Source organism: Coccinella septempunctata, chromosome 2 (assembly GCF_907165205.1).
Source record: "Coccinella septempunctata chromosome 2, icCocSept1.1, whole genome shotgun sequence".
Classification (NCBI taxonomy): Eukaryota; Metazoa; Arthropoda; class Insecta; order Coleoptera; family Coccinellidae; genus Coccinella; species Coccinella septempunctata.
In genome coordinates this window covers 33973614-33996156 of record NC_058190.1, presented here as the reverse complement: position 1 = coordinate 33996156, position 22543 = coordinate 33973614, and the positions used below count along the sequence as shown (strand labels likewise).

Genomic DNA, 22543 nt, shown 5'->3' with positions numbered 1-22543 from the left:
TTGAAAAAAATAGAAATATTAATAAATTAATTTTGATGAATGTAGCTTGGACCATAACAATACGTTCTTTTGAAAATAGTCGAATAAAAATATAATTTTTTTTTCAACAATCTCAAAAAACCTAAGTTGTTTCAACGTAACCTTGCACTGATCAATAACATAATATAAATTCCTAAGTCCACACTTTTTCATAATATCCAATGTGATTTTTAATTTTTTAGGAGTATAAATACAGGGTGAGTCTTTGACTTGTACAAATATTTCAACAGTAGATTCTTAAGGTCAAAAGAAAAATTTGTTTCTTTTATCACTTTTACGTATTCGCTGGGTTTAAAAGATACAGGCTGTTGAAGATCCATAAAAAATAGTTATTTATGTGCCAAGGACGAAAAACTTTCAATTACAGTCGAGTCTGCAAATTGAGTTTTTTTTTTAAACATAGCATATACATTATATTATAAATGATATACCACCTATTTATTTTGCATCAACAAATATCAATGTCAAAATAAAATTATGCCCTCACCCCAACATCACTCCTGGAACCGCCACTGCAACAAGCTCGATAAAATTTGGAGATTTATTACTTGAAGCATTGCTCTTTCAGAATATGTATCACTATCACATTTAGATCTACGATGATTAATCTGGGAGATACGCGTGTCGAAAAATGAAAAATTCAGCTTCATATGTGAATTAAGTGAAAAACATAGTTATTTATGTACCAAGGCGGAAAACTGTCTATTGCAGTCGAGCCTGCAAATTGATAGCCGAGGCGCAGCCGAGGATAGCAAGCAGGCGAGACAATATAGACAGTTTTCCGCCTTGGTTTGAGGTGCATAATACATTTTTTCGTCCACCTCACATACCTACTCACTGTTAAAATCTAGCCGATGTCGTAAAGAATTAATTTGTCAACATCAAATGACAGTTATTGTCACAGGCACTTATGTTTTCATCAAACTCGGCATTCAATTATTTTTCGTCGACCTAAACAAAAAATGACATTTTACCTACTAATTTCCGAACGAAAAGCCGACTATTCTTGAAGGCGACTACTTTTCGTACTGACTCACTTTTCGTATATACTGATTTACTTTTCGTCCGGCTTTTGTCACTAAGCGATACATTAGATCCCGGGGCGATTGAATCAATATTAATTAATACAGAATTTGATGAAAACATGAGTGTCTGTGACAATAACTGTCATTTGATGTTGTCAAATTAATTCTTTACGAAATCGGCTAGATTTTACCAGTGAATTAGGAACGTGGTTTGAATGTTAGTGTTCAGTATATTCAAGAATGGATAGTGATAGCGATATGGATAACAGTACCACCAGAGCCCAGGGAATTGTCAATTACGGACAACTAGATGAGGCCATAAAACGGGTAATTTCTTACTTTCATAAAGGTATGTGAAAAAATGAAATATGCACCTCGGGATAAACTGTCTATAATGTCTCGCCTGCTTGCTATCCTCGGCTGCGCCTGGGCTATCAATTTGCAGGCTCGACTGTAATAGACAGTTTTTCGTACTTGGTACATAAATAACTATCATACAAAACCGACAACATACCGCAGATGTAAAACACAAAAATCATTTGACAAGCGTCTTCATAACCACACATTTTCGTCCTCTAAATATGTCAAATTTCCAAGGCCAACCGACTGCTTTTATTGAAGTAAATGGATCATACTTCAATTTTTCAATAATTCAAGCTTTACTACGTGTTCAAACCAATCAGAGGTTTGAATGTCATAATTTTATCATCATATAATAGAAGTATTCAGCACGTTTCATCATTTGTTGAGATTTTTTTCAATTCACAGAAAGTAAAACACTTTTTCATCAAATTACTCACGAATCTGAATTGAAATCGAAAATTCCTGCTTCTTCACAATTTTGCTAATTTATAACAGTTAGAAGATTCATTGATGCTCTACATTATTATGGTAATATCTACTGTTGTCGTAATTTTTTTTTATTGTTCTATTTTATTATTCAATTTAAGTTTTTATAAAGAGCTGTACCACCCCTGGAAAAACAAAATCACCTTCAGAGTAAATAGCTAAATCAGAGACACTACACATCTGTGAATATTTTAAACGGAGTTGTATTCACCCAAAGTACCCAATTTTTCAAGTTTCACAGATACTTTTTAATTTCTGAACATCCAATTACTCGAAAAGGGAGCATTATACGAGAAAATATGGGGAATACTTTTATTTTACAAAACGCACAAATGTTCATTAAATAGCGTCCAACTTAATTTCAAGAGGGGGGTTCTTTAAATTTTTGGTATTTTATGGTACTAATGGCCATAATGAGAAAACTGGAACACGTGGGTGATATCTTGTGTTCGAAAAATATTCATCAAATAAATGAAAAATGATATTCCGAAATTCATTTCATTCCATATGAGCGTTTGTTAGATAGAACTCAAAAATAATTTTTTTTTGTAGTAGGTTCAATAGCCTGTATGTTTTAAACCGAGCCGATTCGAAAAAAATGGTTAAGAAATAGGTGTTTCTTTTGACCTCAAGAACCTACTGTGAAATATTTGTAAGAGTTAAAGACTCATCCTGTACATAGGTTATTTAGAGGCACCTTGATGTCCTCTATCTACCCTTACTATAGCTTCCCAATGATTACCCAGTATGATTCAATGAATAGCTTGAAGGCAAGTTCATTATTATTCGAAACACTGCAATTTGGTTTCTTTAAAACTAGATTTTTTTGTCATTCTTGAGTCTTTAGAAAATGTTTTCAATCTCCCAGCAATCTTAAAAATTTGGGAACGAAAGGGATTGAAATAAGTTTAAAAAGTTAGAAATGTTAGGCTTTCTTGGAAAAAATAGTGCAATACTAATAATTAATCAACATCTATGGTTTATATTCTTCGATTAAGACATAACTGTCGGCGATTCGAGTGGACCCCCATGAAGCGGAAGAGAACAGTAAAAATGAAATATCTCCCGCCGTATTTCATAGGTACTTGTCGGCATTTAAACACTGAAAGTTCAGAACGAAATTTATTATGATAATGCGCGACCATTCCGGAATCCGGCTACCAATTTGCCAACGCGAAATAATTTACAATCGCAATCTCCTCATTTCGGAGTCCCTCGTAACGATTATATGAGCTGTTAGGTTTGTTACAATTAAGAACTAGCGGGTACTTTCGTGAAATGACATCGACTTTCACATCGTAGGTAGTGACCGTCTGGGATTCTGGGATTAACGTATCTCGTAGTAAATTCGAATGGCGATCTTGAGAGAGAGAGAGAGCAGTTAGTCTATTCAGTTATAATCAGAAAATACAGAAAATGAATAATGTCAGTGTAGTTGCTCACTCAAACTGGGCCTCTTATCTCATCAGAGTTAGACGGGAAGGTTTTTTTGTTCAGCGGAGAAAGGAAGGATTCAGAATTTTTTTCTATTATTCATTCTGCAAAAAATTTAAATAGGAACTGAATAGAATTCAAAAAATACATTGTGTTTGAGCCAATTCTACATTATTATTATGTGAGGTGTCGCTTGCCTATGTTTGCAACGTGTGAAAATGGATGTACTAATAATATCGTACAGGGTACACGATTTTCAACGCTTTTGCGAGTACGAGCAGGCAATTGAGTTTTTTGTTCCCCATCCATGAAGAGAATATTCACTATAGCACTTTCAACGAATACTTTACATATACAAGGTGTTCATTCAAGAGAAATATAGAATCTAGGGTTTTTTCTTTCATAACACCTTGAACATTTTCAAATATTTCGTTAAATTTCTCTCAAAAATTAATGAACTCCCTTAACATTATGAAAATATTGAAGAAAAATCCTGAAATAGGTACGGAAAGTATGTAAAAACACAAGGAAGAAGAAAAAGGTATTTATTTGCATAGTTTGGCTCCTAGGAGCACTTTTTTTCAATAGATAATTATAAATAGTTCGAAATAATTAGTTATAAGCAGTACCCACGTAGCTGTGCAATTTACACCTTTTATAACTGTAATTCAAAAATAATCTGCTTAAGAAAGTACCACTTGCAATTCAAAATTAAATTCTAATTTAAAAAACATAAAATAACATGTTGAAATGATATTCAGAAACTATTACTCGTAATTCAGATAAGTGAATTGTCATTGATATTGATTATTGAGTTCATCAACTGTAAATCTAAAACCAAGAACAATCCTTATTTATCCAACTATCAAGAGATGGAGAATAACGGCTATAGTATAACCATTGAGTATTGAGATTTAATACTCAAAGGTGATTTTGTCACAGGATCACAGTGGTGCACAACACACCCTTATACATTATGCTGCTGCACCAGTATTTCAAGACATCTACATACATATCTACAGGATTAAAAAAAGTTACAAGAACTATCGATATTTCAAAATATACAGGGGTTATCAAAAAAATTTCCTCTTGAAAGTTTAAGCACTGTTGAAAAACTCACTTATCTGTGATTAACTGATATACAGGGTGATTCATAAATATTGGGACATAGCTATGTCTATCAATGAAATACCTAATGAAAATAATATTTCTAATCAGAAGAATCTGCCCAATATGAAAATATGTTATTAGAACACAACATTTTTCACTCATCATATCTGATGCCTCTCTCTATATTTGATGTTTTTTATTTCTGAGTAGATCCTGAAAGTTGTAGTTTGCTCAGACCTTCAACACATAGTTCGGAAAGTTGTTAACTTAGGTGAAAAGCGAAATTTTATTCAATGTTTGGAAGAAACTTGATACTACCTCATTATCACAGAAACAATGTCTATACCCTTCACCTGACCTGGTCAATGAAAAACTGATATAATTTTAATAATAGTAATTTTCTTGAACTTAATTATGTAAATTCAACAACTAATGAATCCAATAGGATCAGGTTTCTTCATCTAACAAATTGAGTAATCTTTTCTCTTCTTCGCAATGTCGGAAGATTAATTTCACTCCAAAAAGCATCATTTATATTAGATGAAGGAGAAATTTAAATCTGAATAAATATTCGGACTTTGCAGATCCATTGACCCATTTGTCAGTGATGAGAAGATGACACCATCGTATACAGAGGCGTATTGAGTGACCCTTACTTCCTGTATAAAATCAGGAAAAAAAATGAGTGGTACATAGTTCATAATGAGATCTTCTCTCCATTTCTTAACGAAACTGAAGGGCTTTTGTATTGGATGCATCAGAATTTCAGTTGTATTACTACGTTCTTCGAATACAGGGTGTCCCACGGTAGAAGGCGTAGATCATGTTTGTAATCAAATATTCTGAAAATTTGGGAACCTACATGAATAGTCGAAATTGTCTTATCGATTTGAAATATTTTCAGCTTTGCGACGATCAAATCTGACGTCCAATCTGATACCTAATCTTCGAGTTATCCACAGTTTTATGAAAGATCCACTAATAAAGGCCGTAGAAACTGTTTATTGCTCAATAGAACAATGAACGGAGGTTTATATACAGGGTATTTTCAAATTAGTGAACCATTGAGGAGGTGTTAGTATCACTCATTTGCTGTAGTTTGAGCCATATTTATTGATAACCAAAAATCAACAGTTTCCGAGATATCTATTTGAGTTCTTGTGTTTTTCAAAAAATTTCTCACCTTACTTCAGTTTTCGTCAATTTTTTCTACGTTGACCAAGTTTGATTATAATTTTGGATTATTTTCATCAGAAAAAGATATGATACTTATGAAAAAAGCAAAACTATCCTGTATTAGATTTTGAAAAAGAATTAGTATGATTTAAAATTTGGTATATGAAGAAAAGAAAACTCATTTCTAATATCAATATGCCTGCAACTTTTGTATTTTTCATACATAAATTGTGGAATTCAAAAGTTGCAGGCAAATTGGATGCGTGACCGCTCTAGTATTTCAGGGATTTCTTCATTTTCTATTTATGTTGACCCAAGCAGAAAAAAAAAATTTCACTTCACCTTTTATGTGTCTGAAATGAGAGGCATTTGAGGTAAATTTTCATACATATAATTGGCGACGTTAATTGGAGAGTGAAACGGTCGAAGTATTACCAGCCTTCCAATGACACATACTTAGTAAAAATAAAAATATGACGGGCCGGGTGTGGAATTCATTTTAGCGAGCAAAACTTGAGCTTTTTGAGCAAAATAACTGATGGCTCTATTCGCAAAGGGCACCTGAACAACAATAATATCATCTCAGAAATACCCATGAAACAATAAAGATTAAAACTTAATAATAAGTAATTAGTTATACAACATGCACATTTGAATTCCAAGATTCTACGTAACTAGTGGATCTGATTGAAGTCTTCATAGGTGCTCGACCGTATGGAATGAGCAGATGAAAGTGGCGGAAGCAAATAATACAACATGATTTTACTCAAATTGCGAAGTTAATACATACGTCGACACACGACCAACCTAACAATGAGTGTAATCGGTTAACTTATTCTGCATAATTTCTTCCGTCCGCTATTATGAACATGTCCCATTATCCATTATACCTAGTTCGGTACCAGGCAGGTATGGATAAAAGAAGTTGAACTTAACCAATCTGCTAGTTGAATTGACGCAGTCTGTTCTTTTTTTGAATTACCAAATCATAGACCAGGGTGAGGATTCTACCAGATTTATCGACTCAACTAGGAAGTGTACTAGATTATCGGTTTTTTTTTGAGAGTCCAAAAGAAGGTTCCAATCGGTTTTACTCTTTATTGGTGCCTAAGCTTTCGCTTCCGTTGTGAAGCTTCCTCAGAGGTCTATAAAAAGAAGAATTGGTCATTTTTATGTTACATGTGAGTCAGTAACTTACTCAATGTGAGAATGTTAAGAAACGAAAACTCCAGACGTCGATGGATATGTTACTGCTCATGAACTACTATTTAACAATCATAAAAACAAACCAACTGCTAATTTTACATCTGGCAAAAATCCTTAATTAAAACCAATTAAACTTCCAGATGAAAAAATTCTTCGAATTGAATTTCAAAGAATTTTAATTGATTTTTTTAAGGAAAAAATTTGAAATTCTCATTTCCAACTGTTTGTATATGTATAGCTTCATAAAAATATGTACAGGGTGTTCATACGATAAAATTCAGGATGTGATTGCTCGTATGAAATTAAGATGGGTCTTTCCTATAACAAAATATCCTCAGCCCACCCCTTTCCGAGATATCACCCCTAAAAGGCAGTGACTAAAATTCAGTTTTTATTTTTTTTTTCTAAAATTCGAGTTAAGCTATTCTGTAATTTTCGTGCACTCGCAAAGGAATATCCACGGGTATTTTTTCAATATTCCTGTTACATTATACGGGGGTAAAATTAGCAACCCTTACTTTATTTCATATCAAAACTTTTTTCGAGATGAAGTTTCATGAAATGAAATTATAAATTAAAATCCTTGTTTTATTTACAATTTTTTTTTACGCTTGAATTTATTCTCAAAACCAATAGCTGAAGAGAAAAACCATATTTTATGATTATTTTAATAAATGGAAATGACCACCTCCAGCCAAAATACCCGAATACTAGAATATTAGAAAAAAATAAAAACTGAATTTTAGTCATCACTTTTTAGGGTTGATATCTCGGAAAGGGGTAGTCTGAGGAGATGTTGTTATAGGAAAGACCCATCTTAATTTCATACGAGCATTCGCCTCCTGAATTTTGTCGCATGAATTCAAGAACACCCTGTATATGTGACGAAGGATACGGCAAACTCTATTCTGACTCAACAATTCTCAGGCTACTACTGTCTTCTACACAATATTGATAAAAATAATATACCTAATGATCGACTTTGTGCAGATTCTAATTGCCATAAAGAAAGCTCTTTCAATTATTAATATATGTAATAGATATAATAATTTGATCAATCGTTAAAACCGCACATCGAGTAAGAGATATTCCCATGTTTCACTGAGTCCGTGAGTCCTGACCTGTTCAAAGTCATTGACCATGGTCCATGAACGTGGCTGGCACTCGCATTATTAATTTTACAGAATCTTGTAGAATAATTTGCGCATAAAAAATTGATACATTGTATCTTCCGGTTTCACTTTTATCGATCAGTTCATTGAGAGGCTGCTTTCACTTCTCTCAACTATTTCACGATTCTATCGATTCACCTATGAAAGTATGATTTACTTCTTTGATCCGATAGCGGTATCGAGTACAAATTAATATTTATTACATTCTTGTTGAGGAGATTAAACAAAAGCGGCTAGTTATGGTATTTTGTCTCATGTTCGTCTAGCAATCAAACGTTGTGATGAATTTGTAGACTTTTAGAGGAAATTTCTCATTTTCTTCTACTTCCAATTTTCTGCATGGAGAGAGATAAGGAAATTTCCATTTGTCTCAGTAGATCTCGAAAAATCTGAAAGTGTAGTAAACACAAAAGCCCAAAAAATTTGTCATGATCTATTTTTCAGATTCAACGAAAAATCAAATTGATGATTTGGATTTTGTAGGCAAATTACATACAAATATGCATCCATTATTGAAATTTTTTTAAGATATATAGAGAAAATTTGTTGAGTGAGCGTATTTTCAATCTTGTTGAAACGAAGCTTTGTAATATGCTTTACTTTTTTATCTAAGCAAAAAAAAACGTTTTAACAAAAAAAAAAGATCCCCTACACTTTATAAATTCCTACTCATGCCTTTAAGACAGAAAGTATTTCGTTTCCCTCCAGAAAAAAATATAAATGATATTTGAAGCAGAGGGTAGATATTTTCTGCAACCCTTTCATTATTATCATTACATTATTATGTATCTATTTTTAGGACTTATACTATACTTATACTAGTTTTTCCATCGTCGAAATTTTCGCATAAAAGATTCTTACCAGTTTCTAGTATTGCCTGGCAGCTTTTGATGGTTCATAATTGATTGCGTCGAATCTTCATAAAAAAATACAACTTCTCCAGTTTTAATTCATAATTTTTCATGAGGATTAATCGTACTCTGAAAACACTTCGAGTGTTTTGTTTTCTTTTATATTTTTGGTACTCGATTGTTAAATTTATTTCTTCAAATTCATTGACACAACTTTTTAGTTGATATAATTTTATCATTATTTTCGAGGTAAAAGTAATGGAAAGCCTTAATACTGACCACTATCACGAAAGGAATAAAAAAAAATTAATTCAAAAATCAAACTGAACCCAATATGGAAGAAAGGTGATAGCAACTTTTTCCTGTAGAAACATTTGCTGGTTCTGGGTCGATTGTAAAAATCATATTTTGTTTGAATCGTTGATTCCTTCTCATCAATCAGATTTTAAGGCATTTTTCTTAGAAAAAAGACAAAAAAGTTAGAAACTAAAAAAACTGATTAAACAAAAAGATGAATTTAAAATATTATTCTACTGTGAGAAAAACTATTTCGTGAATTATTTGTGAAGTTTTTTTCTTCAAAAATCAGCGTCAAATGAAAAAGACTCATTTTATATAACAATTTTATTTAGAAAACAATAACAACAAGATGTAGGTAGATTCAGTCGAAGCATAAAGAACAACAAAAACATGGGATGGGGAAGATGAGGTGATGAGATGAATAAGAATTAATTTAAATTAAAAGATGCCTAAAATTAAATTCCTAAACTCAGTGCCAGCCGTGATCGTGATGTTTTGACGAGATGTACACATGTTTGTACACTGGTACGTGCACTGGGTATGGCTTGGCAACATGTACAGGGTGATGAGTTTCAACTTCAATTTTGTATGGCTTGTCTACGTATACAGGAACTAGTTTCTCAACGGTGATGGGGACCTTCTTCTCGATTTCTTGTGGCACAAGCTTGTAGATTGGTACTGCGATGGGTTGTGGCACTGGAACGTGGACAGGGTAAGGTTGTGGTACTGGAACCTTGATAACCTGTGGTACTGGGACTCCCACTGGGTGCGGTACTGGGACACCGATTTTCTTGACTACTGACACAGGGACCGGCTTGGTGTGTTCGATGGTGTGTGTTGGAATTTCGTGGTGTTCTACACTGACTTGTGGGTGTCCGTATCCTCCTTGATCTTGTCCGTATCCTCCTTGATCTTGTCCGTATCCACCTTGATCTTGTCCGTAGCTACCTTGGTCATAACCACCTCCCGAACTGCCTCCATGTCCTCCTTCTAATCCTGAAGAGTCTCCACCGTAGCTGCTAAATCCCGCGTAGGATCCATTGATGGCAAGAGCCAAAAGACATACAGCGATCTGAAAAGATATACAAATAAGTCATCGAATGAACTCTCTTCAAGAATTTTGGGTATTTTTGAATTGGTGCAGATAATTTAAATGTACAATCTAAGCTGACATATGAACCTAAGTTTCAGCAAAGTTAGACAATAGACTATAAATGTTAACGTTATGAAATGCTAATAGACATGCTGTCATAAAAAAACCTCAAGTGGCATGGTGAAATGCATCGAAGGTTTTATATCCGATACACATAACACTGAAAAATTCTGCACTATTTCCAAAAAACACCTTATATAAGGGCTGCACTCAACACATTCCTATGAATTTCGATCAACTTACACAAAAGCGCATTGTAGATTGTTTAGCCAATGGATGAAAGTGAACAGTTGACTGATGAACAAATTGCAGAATCAAGCTCTTATATAGTTGGAAATGGGTGGAACTATCTCACCAGTGAAAGGCATCCGTATTCCGTTTTTAATAGGAAAATAAATGTTCATCTTTTCGCTCTTGCAGTGCTCTCAGATGTACGTTCTCGTTTTTAATTGCGAGACATTTTTTTTAACGCATTAAATTTGGGTTCATTATTACCAGTGATATGTTCGATTATAAAAAAAATTACAACCGATACCGAAAATTTCTCTGTCGTCGATGCGTATTCAGGGTTTAAAAAATTATTTAATGAAAAACTGTCTTTCCTAGCTTGTTGCCAGGAACAAGAGCCAAAATGTCTGTAATTTTGAGCCCAAAATGGTCCCAAACGATTGGGTTGGACTTATTAATAAAGAATTCGTGGTCAACATCAATTCTATTCAGGTGCGGGTCGTCAACAATCTGAAGAAAAATAGCTTTCGGTTAAATTTCCTGAATTTTTTTATGTTTGAGACTTTGACCACCCCGGTAAAAGTGTCTATGAAAAGAAAAAAAATTGTATGTAGTTTTCGAGATACATTGTGTCAATTCGAGAGTTTCGAGAAATGACAAAACGCCTATGTATTGTGGAAATACAAGTACTAGTCATTATTATTGTTAAATGTCATTTTAGTATTTCGTGTACTGCATATCTACTGCAGTAAACGTAGGTATACACTGTGAGTCTTTGACTCGTACAAATATTTTAGCAGTAGATTCTTGAGGTCAAAAGAAACACTTTTTTCCTTTATCATTTTTTACGAATTGGCTCGGTTTGAAAGATACAGGCTGTTGAGAAACCATAAAAAAATTAATTTTAGTCTCACAAACGATTTTATGGAATGAAATGAATTTCGGAATACAATTTTTCACTTATTTAATGAAGCTTTTTCAATCACAAGATATCACCCACGTCGTCCAGTTTTCTCATTATGAGCATTATGTACCAAAAGTTCGAAGAACCCAACTCTCAATTCTTGAAACTAAGTTGAACGCTATCTATTGAAATTTGAACGTTTTGTAAAATAAAATTATTCTTTATACTTCCTCATACTCATAATGCGCCGTTTTCGATGTTCAAAAACAAAAAAGTATCTGTGAAATTTGAAAAATTGGGTATATTGGCTGAATACCACCCTATTTAAAAGATCCACAGATATGTAGTGTCACAGATTTAGCCAGTTATTCTAAGGATAATTTTGTTTTTTCTTGGGTGGCCCAGCTCATTATGGTAAAAGAAAGATTCTAACGTTAAAATATTTGTACGAGTCAAAGACTCCGTATATGATATAAACGTAACTTTTTAATAGTGGTTACACATGTTTTTCGATATAACTAAACCAGGGCCGGCGCGAGTAATTTTGGCGCCTGAAGCAAAAAAATTTTTGGCGCCCCTGCCAAAAAAAGAATTTTTTCTTCCTCGAATGAGTGCGTGAAAAAAATTAAATTCGAGTGAATGAGGGTTATTGAAATGTGCTTTTATATAATACATATTTCACTTAGTGTTTCCAAGGTTTTTGAATGTGATAAAACAGCAAAAAAGAAATCTAGTTTATTCATTCATAATTAAAAAATTTCGTACACATAATTTACAAAATAACAAAACAAAAAATTAGTTTATTTATAACAAAGCATGAAAAGTAAAACAAAATATCACATTTGTTAATGAGATAGGAACTGTAAAAAAATCGTCATCACATAAGCATGTTTAAACCTATATACATAAAATATGAAAAAGCACATGGAATTTGTAGACACTAAATGCATATAGCATTAAAATTTTATTAGGATTAGAACTAAGATAAATCACAGTATTTGTACCTTTCTAGATTCAATCCTCTGGCAAAATCATCTAAAATATTTTCAAAATCTATTTTTGAACTAATTGTGTGTTAAATAGATATTATTGCCAGGCCCGAAAGTCTCTCCTGATGCATCGCGGAGCGCAAATAATTTTTTATAATTTTTAATTTAGAAAAAGAACGTTCTCCACTAGCTACAGTTACCGGCATTGTAATTAGTATCCGAAGAACAATAACTATATTAGGATAATTTTCAGATAGATTACCCCCCTCCAAATAATTCAGCAACTTGATAGGTGACATTTTAGATTCCAACGTGCTGCTCAAAAGAAGCAATTCTGTGCTGAGATTTCTGGGCTCAATGTCATTTCCTAATTGCTCGAAGAGTCCATTTCAATTTTGCATTATGTGCTCTGGTGATTTTGTAGCTAATGCCTTAACGTCGTATAAGAATTCAAACAATGAGCTATGTTCTTTCAGTTGTAGAAAGCGTTCATTCAAAGAGTTAATGCAAATATCTGATAAATAATTGAAAAAATCTATCTGAATTCAGGGTTTATTTCCATATTATCTGCCATTTCTTTAGCAGAGCAAAGCATTTGCTCGAAACCATCAGCTCTCAAATTTGCCAAATATTCTGAGACTTTGTTCAGCTCGCTAACGCAAACATTTATTATCATACCTGGACTTTGCAATTGCTTGGAAACGTTATTGATACGAACTAAAACCTCGTACCAAGTGACTACTGAACAAATGAACTTGAAACATGAAATTTTCAAAGCCAAATTTTTGCTCTTACTTCTGGTATCGCCATCATTCTCATCATTCGCTGCTATTTCACAAAGAGCATCATATATTTCCCCTAACTGATACCTTAGCGGCGTAATAGCATTTATTCTACTTTCCCATCTAGTGGTACTGAGACCTTTTAGAGTTGGTGCTAAATTGTGTTTTTTCAAAATCCCCCACCTTTCAGTTGAACTAGAAAAAAATACGAAGATTTCTTGAACAATTGAAAAAAATTTGATATTTCACCAGATTTACTAGCTGCATCGTTAATAACTAAATTCAAACTGAGCCGATTTGCCGCCCCTCAGACAGTGGTGCCTGAAACAGTCGCTTCACTGTTTCACCCCTAACGCCGGCCCTGAACTAAACACTGAAACTTTGCAAGATAGTGCCACCAATTATTGAATGAGCCAAAAAATGAGTGCACAAATAAGTTGAAAACGAAAGAGGATAGTGAGACGCGATTTTGCTCATTACCCATCTTTCGAAAATCGAGGTAAAAAAATGTGTCATCGATTTTTCCCTAGCTCTTACCAGAGCTGCCATTTAATCTTTTTTCATATTCGAAAAATTTGTTTGTGATATTAATAAAAACTTCAGAATCAGACGATTGAAGCCAAGAATTCAAAGATATTTGTGGGGGTTTGAAAACCACGACCAAGTTGTAGTAGTAGTAGTAGTAGTTGACACTACTATTTTCCGAGCAAAATTTACTTTGCGGAAAATTTGTATTCACTACGAGCTTTATGTAGAACGGAAAACATAGCTCTGATTTACAATCCAAAATTTTTGACTAGCGTCCTAACCTCGATTGCTTTTATGAAAGTGAATGGACTATATGCTTTCTTATGATTAGATCTAAATATTCTGACTTCGAAAAATTCTCGTAGGGCTTTCTAGGCATGCCTAAACTGAATGTTTTATATCTTTGAACTTGGCCATCCTCTCAGCTTGTGACTTCTTTCGACTGCTTTTGAGATTTCCGAATTTTAGTCGAAAACTATCAATATCATATCGTGCAAAGCGCATTTCGATGCATTCTTTATCACTTTGTAAGTCAGAAATATGGTTTCTGCAACTTTAATTTTTATTCAGTACATTCACTTCTCCTGGAAATTTTTAGAATTATTTGGAGGATAATAAACCCTTGATGTGCACACTATTCCGATTCAAATAGTCATTAGCAATTCTCACGGTCAGATGGGAATTTTTAATACTTCCTTATTAGACATACTTTCACGCTGTGTATTCGATGCAAAAATTCATCGAATTCATTTTTTTTTCCGCAATTAGAGCTGCACATTAATTAGCGTTCGTCTGTCTTTTCTAAACATTTACTCTTTCGGTTGCATCCGACCACAGTACGATTTTTTTCGATCGAGAAGACGTTACACTCGTTGTAGGAATCAATTCGAGCAGAAGTTGTTTGTGTTGAGCAATCTACCATAATCCGTATTGTGGAATCTTCTCGTGTTTAGCTCGGAGCACTAATTTGATGTATTAATGTGGAAGTTCCGGATGCAAAGTAAGATGGAAATGACCGGATGGTTTTGAATAATCTATCTTTGGTTAAATACTGATGAAACGGATGAGTAAAGATTGCGATATCAAAAAGTGAAATGTTATTGGGAAGAGAAATAAACAGTTGTGTGGTCGGACGTCTCTGAGACTACAAGAATTTTTTGCTTCGGGCCATATTCTTTGGAGAAGTTTGGTAAACGACTTTGGAAAAATAAGGAAGATTTTTGTAAAAATCTGAAGAAGATATAATGAAAACAGGATCCAAATTTGACTGACGAAGGAATCTGCTTTGTGAGCCACAGTTTCTGAAACCAGAAACAATAGAGTGATAGTGGACTGTTTAGGAGGCATTCGCGGGCTCTCAATTTGGTGCAGGATGCTTTTTCGAACCCTGCGGGTTAATAATTCCTGATATACATCTAAATTCTACACCAAACAGGCTTCCTATTCCTGAAGAACCTACTTGGTTCACCGATGGCTCTGTGTTGCTCAAGGGGACTTGAGGGTTGATTGTGGGACCTCGTTTAAACGAGTCTCTTCATTTTAAAATAACTTTTCAAGGTTTGATCGATTTTGACCATATGGTTGTCTATTTGTAGCCTATTTCATCTAGTATATCACCAGATCAAGCTTCAAAATCTCATTCAAAGACCATTCATTGCGTCACCAATTACCTCCACAGGCTGTTCAGAAATTTAGAGAGTACATTGCCAAAATTGCAACTTTCAGTTCTACCCTGTTTACCATCTAATTCCAATGAAACTAGATGAAATAGTCAACAAAATGATCAAAATTGATGCACACCTCAAAAAGTTATTTCAAAATTTCAAAATGAATTTGGTAGAAATTTTTTCTTTCGGTTTTTTTTGTCCGGGAATCTCTGCGTGACCTGGGCTCCGGTAACGTTGTGAAAGTTATGCGCTGTCCAGCGCACGGAGGGCTTCCGGGGAACGAGAAGGCAGACATACTAAATAAGAGGGGGGCCCCTCAGCATTTTCCACTGAATGGAGCAAGGGAAGTGGTCTCAGGCAGTCGAAGCTTATCATTGAAACAGTCCTCTCTGTGCGAGATTTGGTCACCTTTTCAGTAAACAATTAAAGTTAATGGGATTTACAAGTTGTGAGTACCTACTACTGTGAGTCTCTCCAACTTCAAGCGGAAGAACAATGGGCCACAAGGCCTCAGTTCAGTCCGGTGAAGCCACCGCACGGGGAAGAAGAAGATTCTGAACGCAACCTTAGCTTAGAGTATCTAGATGGAAATTAATACCGTCTAGTCCAATGACTTATGTGCTTAATTGATCATGAAGAGCACTGCTAAGCTGACAATGGCAGCGTCGTTTCCTACTGCCCACCCATCTTTCCTACCTATGGCAGAAGCGATATTTGTTGCTGAAGATGACGTTATGCCAAAAACAGGGAATGCCTTGGAAATCAGGCATTAGCCGGTCATACACATACAACCTTTCACGCGATTTATCGAGGCGTGTTGTCATTTGGCACGTGCATAATCTCTTCACCCACACTCCTGCTGCACTGCGGTGCACACTCAAGCATATGATCTTTCACATGTTTTTGGAGTACCACATAAAACTGCTCGAAATATCATGTGTGTATGCCCGACCAAGGATTTAGACTTTCCTAGTGATAAGGAGAATTTCTTAAGCCAATCTAAAGTACCATCGATCAAACGCTCCAAAGAGGACTGCTGCCAGTGAAGACTGACGAGTGAAACCAGATCGTCCCATGAGCAATTTGCAAGAACGATCTCCCTGGGTAGGAGAAAGAGAGGAGCTCATCCAAAACAAGATCCCACAGGAATGGATGCAGTTTGTTAGAGTATCAGCGAAAGATACCCAACACAGCCACTTAATTATTTAGGGAGAAAATGTATTCTTGCTCAATATCATACTTCGACCATATTTGGTGTCCCAAATTCGATGTCCAGTGAGGAGATCTCGGAAACTAGAATAGCTAGAACAAAACCGAGCTCTATTTCAGTGGAACAAAGAATGGTGAAAACAGTATCTAGCCTCCTACGAACCTTCGTTTTTGAGATTTTAGCATTAAATGAGATTTTGACGATTTAGAAAAGTTCTCATAACGTTAACGTTTTTGTCTTTAGAGTTACAGATCTGGCACTTCAACCTTTTACAAATTATGAGGCAAGCTTGTTTTTGAATGCACACTATTATTGAATTCGTTATTTTTGAATTGGAAACAAGTTGTTTGTCAGTAGATTCTACGTACCTGTAGAAGGTTGAAGTTTCAGATCTGTAACTACAAATACAATAAGCAGGGGGCTGCGGTTTCCACCATTCTTTGTTTCTATGAAAAAGAGCTCGGAAATGTGTCATCGGATATGCTCTTGCTATTCTTGTTCCCGAGATCCCCCCACTGTACATAGAATTTGGGATACCCTATACACTGCTCAATAATGGATAGGGATCACTGATCTTTCACCAATTTTTTTCAGGAATATTCGCTTAAAGAATGATTGCATGCTTTAACTTAACCTATCTTTCCACACATTTGCAACCAACGATAAAAACTTTCAGCTGGCCTGATGATGGTTTGAAATAAACCGAAATCGATCGCCATAGAATAAACATATAAAACAAGATAGTGTAATGATTTTTCTACCTGGCCATGAATATATCAACATACTATGGAAACGTTCATCACCAAAACAACACCAAAATCGCAAATGATTATCATATGATTATTTTAATCAGATACCAGAGTATGTTTAGTTGATCCTCTGTTTTTTTCAGGACATAATGAGCAGTTTCAGACAAAAATAATATTTTATTGAAAATGTAAGAAATTCTGGGTACCAGAGAATGAAATCAAATGAAGAGAAAATAAGTATTGGTAAATCTAGTACTTGGTTGGTCCCTTACAAGTTCGTCTCAACCATTCTAATCTTCGAGACATACTTTCGCTGATAAAATTCATGAAACATTAGGACAAATGGGTCTAAATATCCAGCAGAGCGTTAGAAAGCTGCTACACATTGTTAACCGATTTTTCTAGGAAGGACAGTTGTCTAGACATCTCTGTCCTCGATGCAATTCATGAATGGAGTACGAGCTGGCCATTCCATCCTTTCAATACTTACTTAGCATGAGCTTCCAGCGCTTCTTGAACCAGGCGACTAAGCTGCATTATCGTCAATTAAAATGAAATTTTCACCAATAGCTGCCTCAAGCGGAACGATTATTGGTTCAGTTATCATATCATGAATCGTGATATCTATGAATGGTCATATTAGCTTTCTGCCAAAAAACCAACACTGCGACGTTTCGAAAAAATGCCACCCCATACATATATTGTACCTTCTCTGAAAGCAGTTGTTGGTTGTGGGATTCCCCCCAAACAAATGTGCGTCCATCGGATTTGACAAAACGAAATCAAGACTTCTGAGTTAATAAACACCGACTTTAATCTCCAATTGTGGTGATACTCGGCCCACTGCATTCAGCGTACTCTGTGCTCCCGTACCACTGCTCCCTATTCAAACTTTGTCTGCCTACGTACTCTTAAACCACAAACGTGTGATTTGATCATAAGTCCTGTTGCAACCTTCAGTGATATATTGAGCCCCTATGCATGCCTCCTGGCATTGAGGGTCAAAAGGAGCTGTTGTTGAATAGCACGTTGCAAGACTTCTGCATTTGAAACTTTGTGAAACCTTCTGATGTGCATTATTTGTCTTAGATGACGTTGTTGCGTTTGTTCAAGCTTTTATGTCGCCTGTGGGAGTCCAGCTTTCGCTTCCGTGAAGAATCGTTGGGAGGCCCACTGCTTTGTAAACAGCTATCTTGGTCTTCAGATTGAGGTCGTCATTTTGAAACATTCTGTCCTTTAGCTTCTAGAATGGAAGATGCTGAATTGATACGATTGTGTATTTCCGTGTCTAGGTTAGCCCTAATATAAATGAAGCTGCCCTAGTATTTGAACTGCTTGACCTGTTCTAGAGTCTCACCCTTCAGGCTGATATCTGTTTGAAAGCCTTCTGGCTGACCTGGATTTTGGTTTTGTCGATATTCAGTGTAAGACCTAAAGCTTCGTATATATGTTTATAGGTGTCCAACATTATCTGTAGATCCTCTGAGCGATAAGTGCGCAGTCGTCTGCATATTGAAGTTCCGTGATAAACTTTGTACGGTTTTGAGGCGCTTCAGGTTAAACAGGCCTCCATCAAATCAGAATCTCATTTCAACACCTCTAACAGGCAGGCTCATGCTAGCAATTATCAAGACAGCTATGGCGAAAAAATTGAACAGTAGAGGCGCTAACACGCAGCAAAAGTTTGTCTCTGACGCAGCCTTGCTTTATTCCAGAGTTGGTTAAGAAATGGTCGGTTGCAGAGCCATTATGCTGTATTCTAGCAATGTTGTTGGTATGGAGGCTTTTACACACTGCTAAGAATTTTTCGGGTACTCCAAGGCGTCCCATGATTTTCCATAGCGCTCTCCGATTCACCGAATCGAAGACCAAACGAATTCTCGGCATGACTGATGCATTGAAATGGCTTCCGTTAAATGAGAAAAAATAGATTTTGAAGCATGGGTTTTTTGTCATCATTTGCAGCCTACCGCAAATAATCGATTTCAGATGACAAGAGCTTGATGAAGTAAAAAAGGAATATGATAAAAACAACTCAAAATATCCCAGTTTTCCCTAAAAAGTGGTCGTGTTAATTATCGAGCGGTATATTTTGAAATACTAGGATGACCGATAAGGCTTTTGTTTTTCTTTAACAAGTAGACTTCTGTCAAATAATAGTATTCGCCTCTTTTTAATATTGAACTTTACACCTGTGTAGCTATATCACGATGAAACTAAAATCATATTATCATAGTACCAGTTGGCATATTGTCACGTCCAATGCTTGTTTTCTGCACACAAAAAAGAAGTAATTCAAATTTTTCTCCATAAGTGCACTACATTTGGAAATTTGATATCAGCGCGATCTTTCATGGCCACACGAACAAAGTAATTAGCCGAAAACTACGTCAATGAACTCGATATAAATATATCAGACCAAAAAATAGCCTCTGCAAAAAAACGATTTAATGATAGATGTAAATCAACGACTTCATTAAGTCGATTCGCTAACCCGCTTTGTTTCGTATCATATTCGACAAATTCACCTTTCATCTTGGCGACGTTGAATCATCGAAAAATGAATGTTCCTTTCAATTATTCTGGGTGCCTGAATTCAGATCTGCTTCCTTCTTTCTCCTCATTCTTCTCAAGCACACAGGTCATAAGAGACACTGTAGAAAGGTGTGGTTTCGGTACATGGTATATTCCGCCTATTTCCCTGAATATATGAAAGGTACCAGTTTTTATAGGACGTTTTTGTACTTCCTGCGGAATATATGCTAAGTTGGTGTGGAATTCATGTAGTCAGTAGCCGGTTATTAAGCGCAAAAGTGAAAAATAATTCTACAAGAATTATAGTTGGGGAGCCGACGATGCTTAATCGAGTTTACTCGAGCGTCGTGAAGACCTAGTGGATTTTGAAGATTTGATGGTAGAAAGAAAAAAGGTTCTATGATGTGTATGCACTTTCAGCGGTAGGGAAAGCGTCTGCAGGTTTTCAAAGATGTAAAAAAATCATCAAGTGTACCCACATACTCGCGCGTGTCAGATTAAGATACTGTATATGCTGTACGTGTCTTTGATAATAAATTCATGTTAATCTGACAGTTTGCGTGGTGGGGCTGGACGTACGGAAATGTTGAAAATGGTAAAAAAAATGTATTCGTGTGTGTTAGATTTTTAGAGGATAGAGTCATTCGCGCAGTGGGTAAGTGTGCGCAGTGCGTATATCTCGACTATGCAATGTATGAAAGAGGGGTTCATTTGGGTGAAGCAAGGGCGCAGAATTCCCAAATTAGTTTTTCATAGGATTACACCGTGCGACGTTTCGTTAACTTTTTATTTGCAATCAATCAAATTAACTAGTTTTCTTGTTAATTTTCAGCATCTCTCATGGGCGCCCGCAGAAACCTGCAGAAATTTTTCTCAGGGGGGGCAAAATATCATCAGTTTTACTGAAAGAAAAATTTCTCTAACGGTGTCTATCAGAATCTCAGGGGGGGCCGTGGCCCCCCCTGGCCCCCCCCTGCGGGCGCCCATGGCATCTCTGCAAATTCTGCCAGGTCCAAGTTCCGAGTCCGACAGTGTTAAACAATATTTTATTCGATCATGGGTATATTAATCTAAATATATAATAAAAAATTTCAGGTTCTCTTAGCTGCTCAACTCTATAAGAATGTCAATTCAAATTTTGGCTTACTGGGGAAAGTGTGCGCGGGTAAGTGTGCGCATAGATTCATTATATGGGCATTAGTTCAGTGAGGAATAAATTATGACATTGTTGATTTTCTTGGTTAAGACTCGATCAATATTGTCCTATTTGTTCGGAAAAATATGAAGAGCCACCAACAGGGGAATATATCAAGTGTTGTGTTCACCAGGAATTGTGGCACGAACAATAATGCAGTGCTTATAAAAAGGCGCTTCTGTATTGACAATAAACAGCATTTCTCTAATATTGTTACATTTTGATGACATTATTTTGTAATTTGTTTTGATTGAGTGGTTCACTAAGCACTGCGTTCACTTACCCCGTGAGAGTGCGCACAATACCCGCAATACGGGGCATGTGAACGCACTTCGACTTCCACCATTAAATTTCTTTTTGCTAAAAGAAAACCTTTTTGTTTGTTGGCTTTTTGATGTTTTTTTATAGATTAGAAAATTCTCTATCTTATGAATATGTTTTAATTTTTCTAGCGTCATCATTTGAAACAGGGTACGGCTTGAAAGGCAAAAGTGCGCACAGTTGCCCCGAATGACTCTATGCTAATTAGGCCCAAAGGAAGCTTCTTTTCAAGAGACTGACAATTCGGACGTGACGCAAGATCACAGTTGTGCTTTGTAAATGCAAAAAAAATCGGTACTTGTACATACTCTAGCGTGTCAGATTTTCATACAGATGATTAATCCCGGTGTTGCAGACGTGTTGACCCATTAATCTGGCACTAATCAGGGTCTCTTTTCTGATATATCTACGTATATTATTTTAAGAACGAAATTAGTATAACGTAACTGTATAGTACCAGAATAATTTATCTACAAATGGGTAACTACCCTCAATGCATCGGCCGCTAGTTTCGCTAGTTGGATAACTGATCCAATTCACTCGGCACACATTAGAGTACTAGAGTAAAAAGATAAGGAAGAACTAGTTTTCAACTCTATTGGTTCTTTAATTTTAGAAATATTCAACAAATAGATTTATCTCGAAGGAACGATAGGCCCTGTTTATGAATTTTAACAAAATCTCACAACAGCTCTTGATTCACGTCAGTGCTTTTCCCTTTTTTTCTCCCATATATTTGTTGTGGAAATAGTAGAATTTCACTGCACCTCATCTAATATTCGTTTATGTTAATGCAGCGACGGCATCCTGAAACTGATTTATTCATAATTCGTTTTGTGAGGCAAATGTTTATGAATGAGAAGATAGTCTGGCATTTCCCAGAATCGTTTTGTAGAAAGTGGAGAACTTGACAAAATTTAACACCTCTTTTCGTACGAATAGATTCATATTAATAAGTAATAGTCCAGCGACTTTTTTCCATGAGTATTTCCATGACACAAATTTCACATTTGTGTCAATGTGAAAATTGACACAAATTTTCCCTATGAGAATCTTGAATTAGAGGCTTTGGCTATGAATGTAGCACAAACAAGGTGTTACTTCAATTCATTCATTTCAA

At 35.4% G+C, this 22543-nt stretch overlaps 1 protein-coding gene across 1 annotated transcript; it reads right to left on the bottom strand.

Annotated features, from left to right (window-relative positions):
• Nucleotides 1–9520: 9520 nt before the first annotated feature.
• LOC123308196 (zinc finger protein 512B-like) lies at nt 9521–10597 on the bottom strand. Its single transcript, XM_044890769.1, has 2 exons — nt 10559–10597; nt 9521–10234 (listed from the first exon to the last, which is right to left on the bottom strand). Exons 1-2 carry the CDS (start codon nt 10568–10570, stop codon nt 9632–9634), a joined length of 615 nt encoding a protein of 204 aa, XP_044746704.1. The 5' UTR covers nt 10571–10597; the 3' UTR covers nt 9521–9631.
• Nucleotides 10598–22543: the final 11946 nt, after the last annotated feature.